The 18,288-nt window shown below is 37.6% G+C and overlaps 2 protein-coding genes across 3 annotated transcripts in view; one reads left to right on the top strand and one right to left on the bottom strand.

The window, feature by feature from the left end:
* Positions 1–2,903: 2,903 nt before the first annotated feature.
* On the bottom strand, positions 2,904–14,336 carry SPA17 (sperm autoantigenic protein 17). The gene is made up of 5 exons (XM_037840344.1): positions 14,283–14,336; positions 12,956–13,136; positions 7,968–8,038; positions 6,104–6,187; positions 2,904–3,233 (listed from the first exon to the last, which is right to left on the bottom strand). The coding sequence occupies exons 2-5, from the start codon at positions 13,107–13,109 to the stop codon at positions 3,090–3,092; spliced, it is 453 nt and encodes a 150-aa protein (XP_037696272.1). The 5' UTR covers positions 13,110–13,136; positions 14,283–14,336; the 3' UTR covers positions 2,904–3,089.
* A 161-nt stretch (positions 14,337–14,497) lies between these two features.
* Positions 14,498–18,288, top strand: part of SIAE (sialic acid acetylesterase) — a 45,140-nt gene continuing 41,349 nt past the window's right edge. For both annotated transcript variants that reach the window (XM_037841845.1, XM_037841843.1), the window contains exon 1: positions 14,498–14,623. In XM_037841845.1, the coding sequence (XP_037697773.1) occupies positions 14,557–14,623 (67 nt within the window). In that variant the 5' untranslated portion in view covers positions 14,498–14,556. The remainder of the gene's footprint in view (positions 14,624–18,288) is intronic.

Raw genomic sequence — 18,288 nt, 5'->3', positions numbered from 1 at the left:
ATACCCCTGCATTCTCCACAGGCTCCTCAAGGGGGCACTACATCTTTTTTTCCTTGTTTTTCTTTTTTTTTTTTTTTAACTTTCCCTTCTTTTTTAAATCAATTGTATGAAAAAAAAGTTAAAAAGAAAACAAACATACAATAAAATAACATTTCAAAGAGACCATAACAAAGGAGTAAGAAAAAGACAACTAACCTAAGATAACTGCTTAACTTCCAACATGTTCCTACTTTACCCCAAGAAAGTTACCTAATATAGCAACATTTCTGTGAACTTGTTCCTACTATATCCATCAGAAATTAACAGACCATAGTCATTGAAATATTCTTATATGTTGGATATTCCTGCTTTGTGCTTCTGAGGGACCACTGTGAGAAGAGCTGCCTTGGGTAGTACCCTTTGGTGTGTGCTCTGGATGGGACTCATGAAGCAGAGGCACTGCTGTTGACTCTTGTGTCCACAACCTGAAGCAGAGCTGCCCCAGCCAACCCACAAATTCTCAACTTAGAGCAGACCTCAACCCAACCTTGAACCTGGAGTCCAGCCTAGTTCAGCAAAATTGCAACTGACCCATAGAATCATGAGAACGAAATTTTTGTTTTAATTCACTAATTTTGGGAAGGGTTGTAGAACATTATTGTGACAATGACTGACCAATATTGGAGTTATTGAAATAATTCAGGAGAGTTGATGGGAACTAGGACCAGCATGATAACAATGACAATAGTGAGAAGTGGCCAGATTCTGCGTATATTTGATAGCCAGAGCCCACAGTTTTGCAGATAGATTGTACATGGGGTATGAGAGAAAGAGAGGAGTTAAGGACGTCTTCTAAATTTCTGGACTGACCAACTGGAAGAATGGAGTGGTAATTTTCTGAGGTGGAAAACACTGAGATAATTGCAGATTGGGGGTAAGGGACAATACAGGAGCTCGACTGGGGACATGTTAAGTTTAAGATGCTTAGAGACATTCAAATGGGGATATTAAGCAAGCAGTTGAATATACAAGCTCACAGCTGGAAGGGAGAAAGTTCTAATCTGGAGATATACATTTGGAAGTAATCAGTATGTGGATGGCTTTTAAAGCCTTGATACTGGATTAGGTCTACAAGTGAATGTAGAAAAGGGGTCCAAGGACTGAGACAGAGGGCACTTTAGTGTTTAGTGGTTGGGGATTTAAAGAGTTGCCTGGAAAACAGAAGCCAGAGAGATAAAAGGAAAACCAAATAAGTACTTATAAAGTGTTATTCATGTGTGTTGCTGTAATACCACATCCATTCTTCCCCATATTTTCCTCCTTTATCACAAATCTTACTATCATTAGATTTGTGCATGAGTGTGTGTGTGAGAGAGAACTATATGGAAAGCATTGTGCTAATCATTTATTTGTATTACAGAATTATTGAAAAAGTTAACTGGTATTTTTTTTTGTTATAACTCACTAGGGAAAATATCCTTTTTTTCTTGTGGCCTCCCCTGCTGTACAGGAAAGCTAAGTCCTTGCATTAATTGTGTCCTCTTGAAATCCCTTCAAGCTGGATTGCTCTGTTTGACAAGGCAATGGGTTAGAGGCTGGCGGTTTTAAGCAGCTGGAATCCTGGGGGAGAGTTGATTTTTTTTCCCTTTAAGTCTGGGGAGGGGATGAAAGATGGGGGGATGGGGTTGCATGGATATTAGAGGCTCCTGTTTAGCTGGCATGCAACTCTTTAGTGGCAGAAAGACCTTGGAAGGGGGATGACTGCCTGGATAGTTGCAGAGATTAGAGAATGAATGCACGGCCTTGAAAGCATTGACAGGTCATCTGTGTCTGCATGGAGAGGATCCACTTGGCTACACCTCTGTTGTAGAGCCTGATAAAGACCTGGTAATGAACGGGCAATGAGGTACTTGAAATTGCTTTGCAGAAAGAGTGCATCTGAGCCCAAGGCACCCTAGTTATGGCAAAACATGTAGCTGGTTTTAGAAGCTCCTCAGCATCGAGCCACCTGGGCATGTTATTGAGCTCTGGAGAACAATGGCTGAGTGTGTGACTGAGAACTAAGAGAACTGTAATCTAGAAACAAAGCATGGGGCAAGCACTGTGGTGCAGGCAGGAATTTGAACCAGTTAGGTCTGGTTAGAAAACACCACCACTAATGAAATAAGACCACTTTCTCTCCATTTCATATTCGGAAGGGAACTACACCCTTTGGTCTAAGATGTGAACCCCCAGTTTCTTAGACAATCAAGGGTGAGGAGGCCTCAAAAAAGGAGAGAATGAAGTTTCTAAAAATAAGGCACTGGGGACTTGAATGGTTCATTGAAAATAATAAAAGATGAGGCATTACAATTTGTGAAACAGATATTATCATTTATACATTAAAGAAACTTGGGATGTTTTGCTGAATTTGAGAGTATTTATAGGAGTTATGATAGCTTTTGCTTTTTCAAATATGATATCTTAGTCTTGTTCTGTATGGTTCTGGAGAGCATAATAATAAAAAAGACTGTAAGCTGCACGAGTGTAATAACAAATATTCACTGTTAAGTTCCAGTGCATGAATGGTGCTCAACACACTTTCAATAAGTGACTGAATGCATGCATGACAAATGAAAACCAATGGCTGAAATTTACAGGGAGGCAGATATTTTACTCAGCTTATCATTCTAAATAATTTGAGCTATTCAAAAATTAAATGGACTACCCTTGAAAAGCAGTGCAATTCTCTATTGCTAGGAGTAAAACAGAAGCTGAAGGACCTCACTTTAGGGATGTGATGGATTTATTCATTAGATAATGGTTAGACTACATATTCTCTGAGCTCTCTGAAAACTCAGATACTCCAATTCTATAACTCTAAGTCCAAGGGTCTCCATACATAGGCTTGGGAGAAGTATAAATAAGACTCAATCTTAGAGAAATTTTCAAGTAGCATGTTTCAAGTGGCATGTTTATTAAACAAATGCTCATGACAGATTTTCACAACAGCAACAAATGTTATTTTACTACATCAAATCTCCCTTACTAAAGAAAAAAAATGACAATCACACTCAAGGTTGATGGATTTGGATTATTTTTTCATGTTTCATGGGGTAAAACCAGTCTCCTCACTCGTCTTCCTCTGCTTCCTCTGTTCCATCATGAACTGATTTTACTCTCTTCATCTCCTCTCTGGCTAAGTGTCCCCGGAAGACTGCTTGAATTTTGATAGCAGCATTCTCCTCTTTTTCCTTATCTTCTTCGGAAGACTCCTTCATTGAAAGAAGAAAAAGTACAAGACTTAAACATTCATATTTTTAATGCCATAAAAATAAATGCATAAATTTCATTAATTTAGGGATGCAACAATCCGAGATCTGTCGCTTCCTGAGGAAATTTTATATATTGTCACATTGTATATGCACCAAATGGTAGGTGCCAAAATAGCAGGCATTTTGTTTTGTCACTTTTTAATATGTCTCTGCAATAAAAGATCACTGCCAACTTTTTTTTTTTTTCAAAATAGCTCCTGTTTAACAGTTTCCTGAGCATTAACATTTTTTGAGGGAAATAAGAAAGAATCCTTGAAGCATGGTAAAAATGTCAAGAAGAATAGTAAATGTGCTGTTTCAAAGTAATCTTGGCTACATAAGATTACTTCTTAATTTCTCAATGATTAGCAAATCAAAATCATACATTTTAAAGTGGAGTGCCAAAGAGAAATCCATTTAGTCCAACATCAGTTTTAATATGGTTGGTGTAACTTTGGTATATAGCTTTTCCTTTTTTAAAAAATTTAAGAATGATTTACAGACAGTGAAGTGCACAGATCTTAAATGTAAAATTCAATAGGTACATAGCTTTTAATATCTTTTTAAATTATAAAACTGATACATGCTTACAAAAAACTAAATATCGCTGAAAGTGAAAGATTTCTTCCCCATCCCAAATCTCACTCCTCAGAGATATCCATTATTATGGGTTGAGTATGTATATTCTTCCAGAATTTCTCTCTATGCAAATATATTCATGTGGGTATATATATGCTTTTTATTTTAAAAATGAGCTCATGCTAATCACAGAGTTATGCAACAACGTTTTCCATATAACAATATATCTTGGTTCTCTTTTTCTATGTTATATTCAGTATATAACTCTACCCATATTTTTATGACACCAATGTATTTCATTGTACTGATGTCCTTTGATTTATTTATCCAGTCTCCTATTGATGCACCTTTTGGTTTCTTCTTACAAATCCCTTCCCATTCCCATTACAAACAATGAGGTGAATCTAGCTCTTAAACTTTTAAATTCAAAAATCCTCTGAGATACTCGGCAGGTGAACTCACTGCTCAGTCCCAACGTGGGATCGGACTCCCAGGCGTGTAAATCTCCCTGGCAAAGCAGGATATGACTCCCGGGGAATAATGTGGACCCAACATTGTGGGATTGAGAACATCTTCTTGACCAAAAGGGGGATGCAAAATGAAACAAAATAAAGTTTCAGTGGCTGAGAGATATCAAACGGAGTTGAGAGGTCACTCTGGTGGACATTCTTACGCACTATAGAGATAACACTTTTTAGGTTTTAATGTATTGGAATAACTAGAAGTAAATACCTGAAACTATCAAACTCCAGCCCACTAGCCTTGACTCTTGAAGACGATTGTATAACAATGTAGATTACAAGGGCTGACAGTGTGATTGTGAAAGCCTTGTGGATCGCACTCCCTTTATCCAGTGTATGAATGGATGAGTAGATAAATGGAGACAAAAACTACATGAAAAATAGGGTGGGATGGGGGGGATGATTTGGGTGTTCTTTTTTATTTTTATTTTTTATTCTGATTCTGATACTTTCTGGTATAAGGAAAATGCTCAAAAATAGATTGGGGTGATGAATGCACAACTATATGATGGTACTGTGAACAGCTGATTGTACGCCACAGATGATTGTATGATATGTGAATATAACGCAGTAAAACTGAATTTTAAAAAAATCCTCTGAGATGATGCCCCAATATGGGCAAATGTATTATGCTCAAGTTGGAAATCAATGAGATCCCACCTCAAATTCAAGAAAACCTGTGTCAGGTCACCTATGAAAGATGTAAGGAAATGACACTGCTCCCTCCTTCCTCAACCTCCCACTGCATCCCATTGTAACCATGTCAGTGTTAGGCTTATTGGGTTGTATTGATCTGATTTGGTGTAATTTTTAAAGGTTGTTGGGAAAAGCCATGTACCATTGGTAGGAAGTGAGGTATTCCTTGAGGGAAAAGTCCATTTTGGATGTCAATTATTGATTACTAACTGGGACATTAAAACATGAAAAGGAGATCAGACTTTTGCCCTTCAACATTGTAGGGAGTAAGATCCTCTTTCTCACTAGACCCCGTCCTCTTGAGTCTGGACTACGAAGAATACAGGCAGTGATGTGCTGGCAAGTGTTTAACAACTGGGTCTCCAGGGGGTGGAAAACCCTGATTATAGCATTTGCCATTGTCTTAATACTCTCACTGGGGCTGATTTCAAACTTTCAAGGTGACATCACTGAACATGGAGTTGGGTAGAGATATGAGAACTGGTTCGAGCTCACCACTGAATATAGGTATCTTTAAGGTGGACCCTCCACAAGTCTCTACCACTGGGATGTAGGCTGTCAGGAAGGCATTTTTATTGAGGGTCACAAATGGGAGGTGAGTAGGCTACATTTTGTAAAGTCATTTTATTTGGTTGTTTGTAATTCTCTGTGATTTTCCTTTTGATGTTGCTAAATCTTTGCATTGTAGAGGGGTGGCAACATCAATTAGCGAAAAATTCCCAATGTGGAAGGCAGTTCTGAAGGAACAAGACTGGAGTTATAGGTTCTGTCTGCCCTACTCCATGGGGAGATTTTCCCTCCATAGACAATCTTGGAAAATAAGGTCTGATTTTAAGGGGAAGAATGAGCTTTCTTTTATAAGAAGCATGCATGAAAACGATCTCCCAGTCAGGTTATCACTGATGTTAATTATCTAGAAAGCAAAAATCATAATTTTAACAATAACAGTCTGGTTTCATATTTAGAGTGCAATTTTAAAATTGAACCATATCATTCTTTGTAGGAATCCAAAATTACTTGGAAAATATTACTTACTGAATCTGTGGCTGGTGTCTCGTTTATCAGAGTTGTCTGAGATTTTTCTTTTTCAGTCCCAACTTTCTCAGGTGGTTCTTGCTCCTGGAAGAGGGGAGGGGGTCAGACAGGCAATGTTTCCAAAATAGCAAAGTCTTGAATCAAACTGCTTAAAGATAATTAAATATAAATTTAAGTTATTGAGAATTAGGGGGAATTAAATACATACTGATCTTTGAACAAGGAAAGTAGATTGGAATAAGAAGCAATAAATGAAAACTCTCAAGTTAACAAATATGAAAGACCAAGGAATTGGAAAAATGTCTGATCTTTTGCTTTTGGAATGTGTGTGCCTTGTCCTATCAAGGAAAAGTTTCCTCTTCCTTTACACCATTATCTTATACTAAAAGTTGAGAAGGTGCTGTAATAACTCCTGAATAATATAAAAAAGAGGCACCAATAGTTTCTAAAATAGTAACAAAATAAATGCCATTGTGCTCCATAGTGTGAGGTCAAGTTAACTTTTTTAAAGAGGTTTGTGGATTAAAAACTAAGTCAAAGAAGTAAAATTTTGCTGTGGGGAATGATTTAAACAGAGAAAGAGAAACCAGCTCTGCCTATTTTGAAATGGTTACTGAAGTCATCCTCTAAAATAGAGGCAATGTTAAATTACCAACAATGGGAAGAGCTTCTTTAATTCAGAAAACAGGAAGTTCGGGACATATAAGCTAATCAAATAAAGCATTTAAAATTCAAAAGAGAAGGAACAACAAATTGTGAAACTACAATTTAACACAAGGATTTAATTATTCCTTTGATTTCAGTAGAATGCGGATACAAATCAAACACGAATGCAGCTAATCTAATTAAGTGGAAATAAACAGAACAGCCCCATATCTGACAGGCTCAAACGGATGGAACTTCACCTTTCATGGAACAAGTGACAGCTACTTCCTCAGGAATTTTCCAACTCTACCAAGGGAGTGAAGCCTGAGCTTTGTTAATTCCTTTTAATTCTAATGTCTGTTGGTACTTTTTGACTAATGGCATGGACTCAGTTGTCCAGGACAGTGCTTTTCAAACTTTAATGGACCTACAAATTACTTTGGAGATCTTGTTAAATGCAGCTTCTAATTTGAAGACTTGGGATGGGCCCAAGATTTCCACACTTCTATCAAGCTCCCAGGTGATGTCAATGATTCTTGTTTATCCCATACAGCCTTTCTCAACCAGGGTTCCTCATCTGAGTCACAGAACACAGAAAATGACTTGAGTAACTGTTTTCTCAGTTCTTCCAAGGATGCTACATAGCCAGAACCATTCTAGACACAAAGGAAAGACACTGATTCCTCATATACAATGGTTGCCTTTGGCTTAGGGCATAATTATTTTGAGGAACCCTGGTTGAGAAAGGTTGGCTCTGAAAATGCTGCTAACAGGAAAGACAGGTTCAGTTTCTATAGAGAAAACTCTCTACCATTACCCTCTTTAATTCTGGATAGTCTTTCGAAATATGTCAAAGAGAATGAATTGATTGAACTTTAATACAGTTTTATTTTATGAAATATCATTAATTCAACAAATATTTATTGAATACTTGCTATGTGATAAGCACTGTGATAATTAAATATTTGAAGAATACATGTCTCCTATAACTTTCAAGCACTTTTTTCCAGTGAATCACTTTTAAACTTGTGCTAAGTTTCTGAAAACATGATTCAGAGAATTTAGAAAAAAATTTATGAGAAAAACAGCACATTTAAAAGGTTTAATAAAATATTTTGATGCATATTGCAATTCTCATGATTCTGGGGAGATCATAATCATCTCTGGTTTGGTGACAGGGAAAAGAAACAGCCAAACCCAGTAGATCAAAGGACCATACCTTGAATGCATGGTTGTTATAGAAGCGGTCGTCTACCTTAGCCCCCCATTCCGCTGGATCAAAGTTGGTTTCTAAATAATAAAAACACAATAATTTCAGACTTATTTTGAGTTTGTTAAAATAAATCTAGAATAGTAACACAACGTTTTTTTTTCTTTTTCAAAGCAGTTTCTTTATTTCCAGTTGAAAATCTTATTGATATTTTATATACCATACAGCTGCAGACATAACCAATGATCGTTAAATATATGATAATGAATTAAACATTGAATAAGCCCTTGTGGATATTTAGAAAAGCAGTAAAAATATAATTTCTGCCTTCATAGAATTTATAATAAAATTGGAGACAGAGAACAAATAACAATATTTAAATGTAAGTATAGACACTTGCAAATATGTATCAGTAAACAGGAAAATATATACAAACAAAAGCTAAGGAAATCAGGAAGTTTGGAAAAGTTAAGGATGGAAGAGGTAGGTTTTTTTATGAGGTATATTATATAGTCAGCTGACATAGGAAGGAAGAAGTATTTCTGTTTAAACAGAATTAAAAAAAATTATTATGGAAAATTTCAAACTTGTTAACAAGTGGTGAGAATAATGAATCCCCATGTATTCATTACCAGGTTCAACAACTATCAACTCATTATTTATTTTGTTTCATCTGTAACCCCACTCACTTTCCCACCCTTTCCTTGGATAAAATGTCAAGTCATCCCCAGACATCATACAATTTTTTCCATAAATGTTAATTTCAGTATGCATCTCTAAATTATAACAGACTTTAAAAATATAAATCACATCATTATCACATCTAAAAATACCAACAATAATTCCTTTATATCAACTATCTAGTCAACCATCCAAATTCTCCCCATTGCCTAATATATTTAAATTTTCTTTCTTTCTTTCTTTCTTCTTTCCTCTTTCCCCACCTTTTTCTTCTTTCTTTTTTTACTGTTGGTTTGTTCGAATCAGAATCCAATCAGGGCAAACACAAGCTTTTGGTATATTGAAATCCTTGTAATTTATCTGTTGAGGAAATTGGGTCATTTTTTCCCTTTGAAGTTTTCCACAGCTTAGATTTTTATTATTCTATCTCCTGAATTTCCTATATACTGGCAGTTAAATCTATAGGTTTGATCTGATTCAGATTTGATTTTTTTTGATAGTGCTGTTTAATTCCATCAGGAGGAGATACATAATGTCTGGTTGTTTCTCCTTTTATGATTTTTACAGGGCCATTGATGATTATTGCCAGATCATTATTTTTTAGGGGTTGCAAAATATTGATGTTTTAACTTGATTGTTACTTTTTTATCTTCTGGAGTAATCAAGAAACTTTCCCTTATCAACTATTTGGTTACTCTGAGGTATAGTTCTTACAGAAAAGACATTAAAGGTTTGATTCTTTCCCATTATTAACCAGTTGTCAGAATGAGTGGTTCCCTAAGATCCTTTGAAGGTGACTAATGAATTTTTTTAAAACTATCATTATGAACTCATGAACATTTAACAAATTGGATGAGTTTCAATCCAAGGCACTTATTCTTACTGATGCTCTCATTGCCCAGATTTGGTCAGTGGGAGCTTATTCAAGTGCTCAGGTGTTCCTAAATCCTTTAGAAACAACCCTAGTTATCTTTGACAATGTCCTTGTTTTCTGGTATGGCAAGATGTTCAGGATCATCTTGTATATTTCCTGCCCAGTTTATGGAATTAGCTAGTAATCCAAGAAACCCTAGTTCCTGGGAAATGGTATACAGAGGGACATTCTAGGGTTAGCTGCTCACTGCTACTGGGATGATCATTGTTTCGAGGCCTTTTGACGGATAGAGCTAGAAAAGACTTCTATTTTTTAAAGAGAAAACAAATCATGAGGTCATACTGGTATTTTCCTATTCAAGGTTAGGATTGCAGGATTTTATTAACTTCTTTCATTTTTATATTTGTTCACTTTTTCTTACAGTAAATGGCACTAGCATGGTTACTTATTTGCTTTGTCCTACAATACATAAAAAATTTCAGAATAACCATACTTACAATTATTGAATAATCATACTTAATATTTCAGAATAAGCATACTTGTGATTACTGAAAATAGTTTAAGTTTTTTTAGTTCACTTTGCTTTTAGGATATACCCACCAGGAATGTACAGTTAAATTACTGTGTTATAAAGTCACTTGGTTAATTCCTTTCTTTGTGGTTATGCCACCCATTCAATACTAGTTAGGTTCATTTCTTTGAATTCTCACATAATTCTTAGAAACTGTTTTAAATTTACTTTTATACACTATGTTAAACATTTATATGATTTCAAATTCAAAATATATTCAGATATATTCAGAGAAGTCTAGCTTCTTCTATCCTGTCCCTTTCATCTGTCCCTCTCCCCCTAGAGTAACCCTTAGTTTTTTAATGATTTATCCTTCCATTTAAACAATATAAAGTTATGTATTCATATCAACCCCTCTTTGTTAGACAAATGGTAGCCTACAAAACACACTTTCCATACCTTGCTTTTTTTCATTTAATATATCCTTAAGATCACTCTGTAGCATCATATAGAGATCTTCCTGACTCTTTTATACAGCTGCACATTATTCCATTTCGTGGATGTAGTCTAGCTTAATTAATCCCTTATGATGGACATTTGGGTTATTCCCACAAATAATGATGCAATAATAGCCTAGAAGTGGAACTTCTGGGTCAAAAGTTAAATACACATATAATTTTGGTAGATACTGCCAAGTTCCCATCTAGAGGCGTTGAACCATTTTGTATTTCCTCCAGCAATATACATGAGTGCTTGTTTCCCCCACAGCCCTGCCTTCAGAGTATGTTGAAAAATTTTTGGATTTTTGCCGATCTGATGGAAAGGCTGGGATGGTATCTCAGTGTATCTCTGTTTTGGATTTATGTTATTAGTTCGAGTATGGTTTCACATGTTAAGGGCCATATGCATTTATTGTAAGTTGTTTTCTCCTATCTCTTGCCCATTTTTTCCTATAAGGCTGCGACTTTTTTCTTCACTGTTTACAAGCTCTCTATTTATTAGGTTTATTAATCCATTGTGATATAAATTGCAAATATTTTCTCAGTTTCTAATTTGTAGTTTTATTTTCATTTTGGTGATTTTTACCATGTATAGTTGACTTTTACGTTGTCAGTTTATCAGCTATTACTCTAATTGTTTCTGGAGTTTTGGATCATAGCTAGCAAAGTTTTCTCCTCTTTAAAGCTATAGAAAAATTCACTCATATTTTCTTCTAGTATTTGTATGGATTCTTTTTGTAGCATTTAAATCTCTGATCAATCTGGAATTTATCCCAGTGTATGGTATAAAGATTTGATCCAATTTTATCTTTTTCCATCTTTATCCCACCATCATTTATTAAAAAGTCCATCTTTTCCCTACTGATTTGAGGTATCACTTATATACTAACATGCTTCCTGTCACAAAAATCAAAGTTAAGACTAGGAATTCTGAGAAGGGAATTCTTACACTGTGTGGGAGAATTGTTTAGAGGACCTGATTTTTCTCACTTTTTTTTGGAGAGACTAAATTCTGATACTTTGCATTAATCTGATAACTCACCTTTGGTTGACATTGGTGGAAGTGCTTAATATTTTTTAAATGGTTTTACCCATTGTTTATCAGTTAGAGAGCTAGTATCCTGAGACCATTAATCACCAGTGCTTTAATTACCATGATCCAATGACTCAAATGTTTTTGTAATGGGATGTTCCTGAGTTCTAAAATTAAATAAATGACTAAAGCCTTTTTATTGCATGAATTTATAAAATTGATGTTATAATAAAAAATTAAATTAGTGCTCTTTACAGTTTACCTCTTACCCCAAAGGATTTCTCTTAATAACTTTTCCACCTATGGACAATTTATTAAAGTGTTTTTAGTGGCATTTAAGTTTCAAAGAGTGCAACAAATATTCACGCTGACTGGGTATGGAAAAGACCAGCAATGTTCAGGAAATTGGCAGAGATTCTGAGCCCTGTGAGGGTAGGTCAAACCAGACAAGGGGGTGTAGCTGTATAGTGTGTTTGGGAGAAATTCTTTGACTTCAAACCTTGGGTAGATTTCCTTCCTCTATAAAATGATTTAAAATGGAATGTTCATCTGCTTGTAGCCATTCTAGTCAACTTTACCATTCTTTTGTAATAATGTAATCAAAAGTAATGATGACAACAGTTTATAAAGAAAGGATGTTGTAGGCAAGAATAGGTTTTTAGGATAAACTTGTAGATGTAATAATTCCTATCTTGACCACTGGGTCAGATCCTAATAGTAATGAACCTTCAAGGCTGGGGATTTGGAAATTTTAGTTATGGATATGAAGGAACTCTGTTTTTTCTCTCAATCAAAGAATCACTGTTAGCATGGATCTCAGTGTCTGGGCTGGATGGGACCTTGGGACTACAGAGGAGGAATATAAACTATCTTCCCAAACTGGGCAGTTCACTTCCAAAGCATTTGCCTGTGTGCCTTTCGTTGCAGAATGGTTTCATGTACCCCCAGTGAATACCAATTTATTTAATCTAAAGAGCACAGAATGATTTTTTTACAACACTTATAACACTTTAAAAGAAGAATCAAAATTCAAAGAAAACCACAAACACTCCTCCCAGGAAGGATAAACGGCCAACTGCCTGGGATGCAGAGGGAACAGTCTGTCGAAAAGTAGAGGGTAGACTACGTACTTCTGGAAGACCCCTTCCACCCAGTGTGTCCATAAGAAATACAATGAAGAGGTCTGAATAATAAGGTGGCAAACTTCAATTATGTGAAACTTATTTAAGAGAAACTGTCAAAAGGGCAAATGTTTCACATAGCAAGAACTGTTATTTGAAGCCACGTGTTTCAGAAAGGTTTTCTGTGAAATGGGGAAGATCCTAAGCAAGTTTCATCATAACCAAATGCTTAGTCTCTGAAATTAAAACAAATATTGCCTATTTTTAAAAAGCTTACTCTCTCTTTTCTCTAGAAGATTCTCAAAATATGCTGCTGCAAATGCTGGTATATTGTCCGGTTGCTCCCTCAGTATCTCGCGTGTCAGCCCTTCAAGAAGATTCCCAAATCCTTGTGGAATTCGGTAGTGGGTGTTGGAGAATGGAATCGACATTTCTTTGGAAGGAACTGCCTATTGTACCTAGAGATTCATTAAAGAGTACTGTCTTTAAATTTGTCTGGTTTTACTTTACATAATCACAACTATGACAACAAATTATTTCTGACAACCAAATTTTCTGGACTTTCAATCTTTTTTCCCCAACACAACCCTAGTCAATCCATTCTTCCAAAGAGTTTTGAATCTCCCATTATTAATTGTAATGTTACAAATACAGATCCATCTAAAAGGTCATCTAATTTAAAAAATTACAAAACTCAGAGGTTTTTCACTATGAGACTAAGGAATTTTTGTCTCTATTCCTTAGTGTTTCTGTCCTTAAAAGGTGAGGATAACTTTTACTATCCCATAGGAATTTAGAGAGAATGGCTTTTAAAAAGCTAGTTCAATTGAATTCATTATAAGTTACTGAGAAGATCCTGTTTAGGAAATTATAACTATGTCTAAAATAATAAAACATTTCTTTTAAAAAGTAGGAACTAATCCTGGTTCTAGAATTCCTCTAATTTTGAATGAAGTTTCATGCTTAATCTTTCCCTTAGCTGCCTCTCCTGAAGCATGACCTATAACCTCTAAGCACCTACATGCTCTGGAATGGGACAGGAGGACAAGGCCACGACTTTGAAATCCCAGCCTCCAGATTCCTGTATATTTTCTGTTTTTGTAGTGACGAGGCCTTCTCTTCCTGTCTTGGAATACAAGGGCTAGCTACATAAAGGGTAGTTGCCAAGCAGCGGCTGAGTTACTGAGCATGAAACGACACTCAGGGATCTGGTCAGATTGTAAGAGCTTGTGTCCATGCGGAGTTAAGGCGGAGGCCGTGGGTAGGTTGGTGGATTAGGCAGTTTAATGAGGCTCCATCTGTGGAGAAATTTTTCTTTTTTTGAGAGGTCAGGAGATGAGGTATTCAATCAGTCTAGGGTTGTGAAAAGAAGGACTGGCGAGACTCGGACCGAATATGGGGCGTGAGGGGTGGGCGGAGAGGAAGACCTGGTCTTGGGGGCATAACGTCGAGGATCTGGGATATCAGACTCTCGCAGAATGGGCTGTCTCGGCTCCTAACCAGCCCCAGGTTCCCGGAATATGTAGGGGGTCCTGAGGGAATACGAGAAACGAGAGGGAAAAAGCAAGGTCTCGGTATTGGAGAAGTGGGGGAAACCGCCTCACCTCTTCTCTAAAGGCTGGTGCGGGTGGTTCCAGTTGTTTTTGCTCGTTGCTGGGTAACCGTTTTTTTTTTTTTTAACTACGGCGGCCGAGAAGGGGGGGGCACGGCCTCGCCCTGCGGCCTCAGGCAGCTGCGCGGACTGACTGGCCTGAATGGCCTGGTAAGGGTGGAGTCAGGTCGCCCCGCCCTGCCCACGCCCCGCCCACCTTTGCCCCGCCCCCGCCTAGCGTCCGCTTCCGGGGTCCTGCGCACCCGTGGTGACTGATCCTCGCGAGCATGATCGCGCCGGAATTTGTTCTTGGGTTGGTGCTGCCATTAATCCCGTGGGCCGGCAGCAGTGCAGGTGAGGCGGCCGGGCTCGTCCCGACCCCTGCCCCTCCGCCTGTGCCGGCTGCGAGGTCTGGCGTCTTTTGCAGGATGGCGACCGGTGTCCCTTCTTAAGGTCGGGACAGGAACCTTGCCAGGAGCCGGCCCTTCCGCTTTTTCCGCTCCCTTTCCCGGTCGTTATGGGACAACTTCCTTTCGCTGCAGCTTGAGGGGAGGCCCAGAGATGCCCAGACTGAGGCCTTCAGGGTCTTTGAATCACTTCAGGGAAGCTCGGAGTGGAGGGGGCGAAGCTAGTTAGATAATATTTGGAAACAGGTGACTGAGTCATCCAAAACATTTCAATGCTGCCCCCTCACTGGTACCTTTGGGGAGGGTTTGCTTCAGACTGGGTTCTGTGGGGGAATTAAATTTTACTAGTTTAAGTGGTGATTAGGGCTAAGAAATACAACCCCCTCACTGGCTCAGAATATTTAAGGCTCAGCTTTGATTTTGGCGCAGCTACAGATATTGGTGGTGGGGTGATATGCATGGCATTGGGTAGGAGGGTGACTGGAATTGGGCTATTGTCCAGACCAGATCCTATTATTTGAATACCCCTCTCCTCGCAGTAGGCAGGCTGGACGCTGAGTCACAAGAATGGAGAAACCAGAACATGGAATTTGTCTGCTTCATATGAAGTAGTGATAATGCTGGAGCTATTATTTTTTTCTTCAAACACTCAGAGAGTGAACCCCAAAGATTGCCTATTAAGAAATGAAAATGGAGGTGGGAGAAAGGGGTCCAGAAAATAGCCACTGCTCTACATAAGAACTGGAAAAACTACCCAGATTCAGACAAATTAGTCTGTAAAATGACTTTTCTGAGTTTAGCAAAAGCGAAAACGTGTGGCAGTCCCTAACTCCTCTCTCCATCAATGACCTCTGAGTTCTGTTATATGAGGTGGGAGAAAGTAAAGAGCAGAGGTGCACCATTCTTTTAATAGTTTTTCAGTTAAAGACTGCTAATTTTAACACCAGGATTATATCTTCTCTTTTGTTTCATGTCCTTATATCACCTTCCTTAACACTGGCTGTATTTTTCATTCATTAGTGCTCTAAATTTTCCTACTAACTTGATTTCATTTCCTATCATCATTCCTTTACATGTAATTACATTTTATCATGTAATACTTGAGTCCTACAAAAACATATGCAAGGGTGAAACAATAAGATGAACACCCAGGAACGCACCACCCAATTTAAGAACTAGATCATTGTCAGTATATATTGAGACACCTGAGTGTTCTTTGCCAACCCCATTCTACCAGCTCTCCATCAGAAGTTGCCATGGTCCTATTTTTGTCAGTCCACTTTTAGTGATGGCCTATTCCTCACAACACTAACTCCTATTTTTCTACTCCAACCTCCAGATGAAGAAAAAAATTGTAGGCCTGAAAAAAAAAAAAAAGTTAACTGTGTCCAAAAGCCATTACTAGCCCTTAGCCCTGCCCCTCCCCTTCCCAGTCTCTACTTGGTCCTTTGCTCAATTCCTTGCCAATGTTCTATTATATATCCTTATTAGCTTGGAATTTTGAGCTTTACCAGGACAGGGAATATGAGTTTGATTTCCCATCAGTATCAGACTGTGGCAGAGTGGGAATTGCAGTAACTTTGGAATCAGGTGGCTGCTAGCCTTGTCACTAACTAGCTATGTGAATAAGTTTAATGTTTGCAATGTGTTTAGCATTGTGCCTGCCACATGTAAGTTTCCCAATAGAATGTAAGCTCCCTGCTGGCAAAGATTTTGTCTTTTTCTCTTTTCTTCCCACTGTTATATCCCCAGTGCTTAAAATAATGCCTGGCATATAGGCACACACATATAAAACAGATACACTAGCTATCTAGCAATTTTTAAAAATTGCTTAATCTTCTCAAATCTGTCTCTTTTTTTATTAGAGAAATTGTGGGTTTACAGAAAAATCATGCATAAAATATAGGATTCCCATATACCACCCTATTATTATTACCTTGCATGTTACAACTGATGAATGATGTACATTTTTATAATTGTACTGTTATCTATAGTTCACGGTTTAATTTAGGGTTCACTGTATTGTGCAGTTCTGTGGATTATTTTAAAAATTTTTTGTTCTAGTAACATATATATGGCCTAAAATTTCCCCTTTAACAATTCTCAAATATATAATTCAGTGCTGTTAAGTCCATTCACATTGTTGTGCTGTCATCATCACCATCTGTTACCAAAACTTTTCCATTGTCCCAAATGGAAACTCTGTACATTTAAAGCCTTATCTTCCTATTCCTTATCCCCACCCGGTCCCCTTGTGATCTGTGTTCTATATTCTGACACTAGGAGTTTGCTTATTCTAATTATTTCGTATCAGTGAGATCACACAATATTTGTCCTTTTGTGTCTGGCAAATGAGGGTCTCAGTTTCTTGATCACTAAGTAACATGAGAGTTGTGTTTTAGGGTGTGTAAGATCCTTTTCACCTCTAAAGTTCTTTAAGTGAGAATAGGAACCCAGAAAGGTTCAGTAAATGTGATAGCAGACTGACTTGGAAAGGTATTTGCTCCTGGCCTGTGTGCCCCTAGCTGCACACCCGTAGAGCCCTTCGTTTGTACTGGTTCTAGGTTCATATAAGTGGCAGCCAATTTTCCTCACTCCACTCCCCAACCCCCGCCCTCTCTCTGCTTAGCTCTTATGCCTTTGGTTTTAGTTTTTTGTTCCATATGAAGCACCTACCCAAGACAAGGCCTTCCCACACACGTGTCTCCCTGATTCCCCCCAGCAGGCCGCCAACGTGCTTATGCAATTCTGGGCTGTTGTCGGTTCTTCTTGGAGCTATTTGCTCATGGTAGCTGTTCATCTCCAGCTAGGCCTGCTGGGCAATCTTTGAGTGTCATGTAGCTTTCATGATTGAACTAGTTCATAAGAAAGAGTTGAGGATTTTGGGGGACTAGGCTGTTACTCAAAGGTTAGGATAAATAGGCCACCGAGAATATGTAGCTGTTCTGAGCTATTCAGTACAGCCTAAGGGGCCGTCATCAATTGTCATCATTTGTAGCTTCCAGGGAGGACAATGTCAACCTTGTTAATTCTGATTCTCATTCCTGTCTATCTTTTAAACAAATTTTTTTTAAAAAATCTTTATTAATGATTTTCTTCTAGGGATTTTTTTCTGTTTTTTGTTCGTACAAATTGGGATGCAATTTATTAAGTTTTCTTTTTTCTTCCTTGTTAGGTTTTGATGAGGAACTCACTGAGATAATTTGGATCAATGCTTGTTAAAATAATTTGATATAGGTTGGATGTTAAAAATAGGAATGCTCTCATTAAAGTGAATTCTTATTCATTCTTGCTAGTGAATCTCTAGAATAGAATCCACAATTTCAAATGTGCTTTCTGTAGTTCTTTTTGTATAATTTAGCTTGTGAATTGGGTAAAATTGGGATGAAAGAGCTGTGGTCAGGCGTTTTGACCTTTGATCTCTCTCTGACCTTATTTTTGTATCTTTTTTCATCTGAATTTACCTCAGAAGGAAGCAGATTTGTCGCAGATATTCATAAATGCTTATTTAGAGTTTTCCGTGCAGTGCACTGGGTTGTCAAGAAACCAGAACAAGGGGAATTATTTGAGGGAAATTAACACTGGTAGGATGGAGAAGGGGGAGATAAAGAG

Source organism: Choloepus didactylus, chromosome 6, assembly GCF_015220235.1.
Source record: "Choloepus didactylus isolate mChoDid1 chromosome 6, mChoDid1.pri, whole genome shotgun sequence".
In the NCBI taxonomy this organism is placed as follows: Eukaryota; Metazoa; Chordata; class Mammalia; order Pilosa; family Megalonychidae; genus Choloepus; species Choloepus didactylus.
Note: the sequence above shows the minus strand (reverse complement) of the source record. Positions and strands in the feature narration are given on the sequence as shown.

Coding starts and splice junctions, on each gene's coding strand:
- SPA17 (XM_037840344.1), bottom strand. CDS start 13,109: ATGTCGATTCCATTCTCCAACACCCACTACCGAATTCCACAAGGATTT. Junction 8,039..12,955: donor TCTTCTAGAGAAAAGAGAGA/GTAAGCTTTTTA, acceptor TTTATTATTTAG/AAACCAACTTTGATCCAGCG. Junction 6,188..7,967: donor ATAACAACCATGCATTCAAG/GTATGGTCCTTT, acceptor CCCCTCTTCCAG/GAGCAAGAACCACCTGAGAA.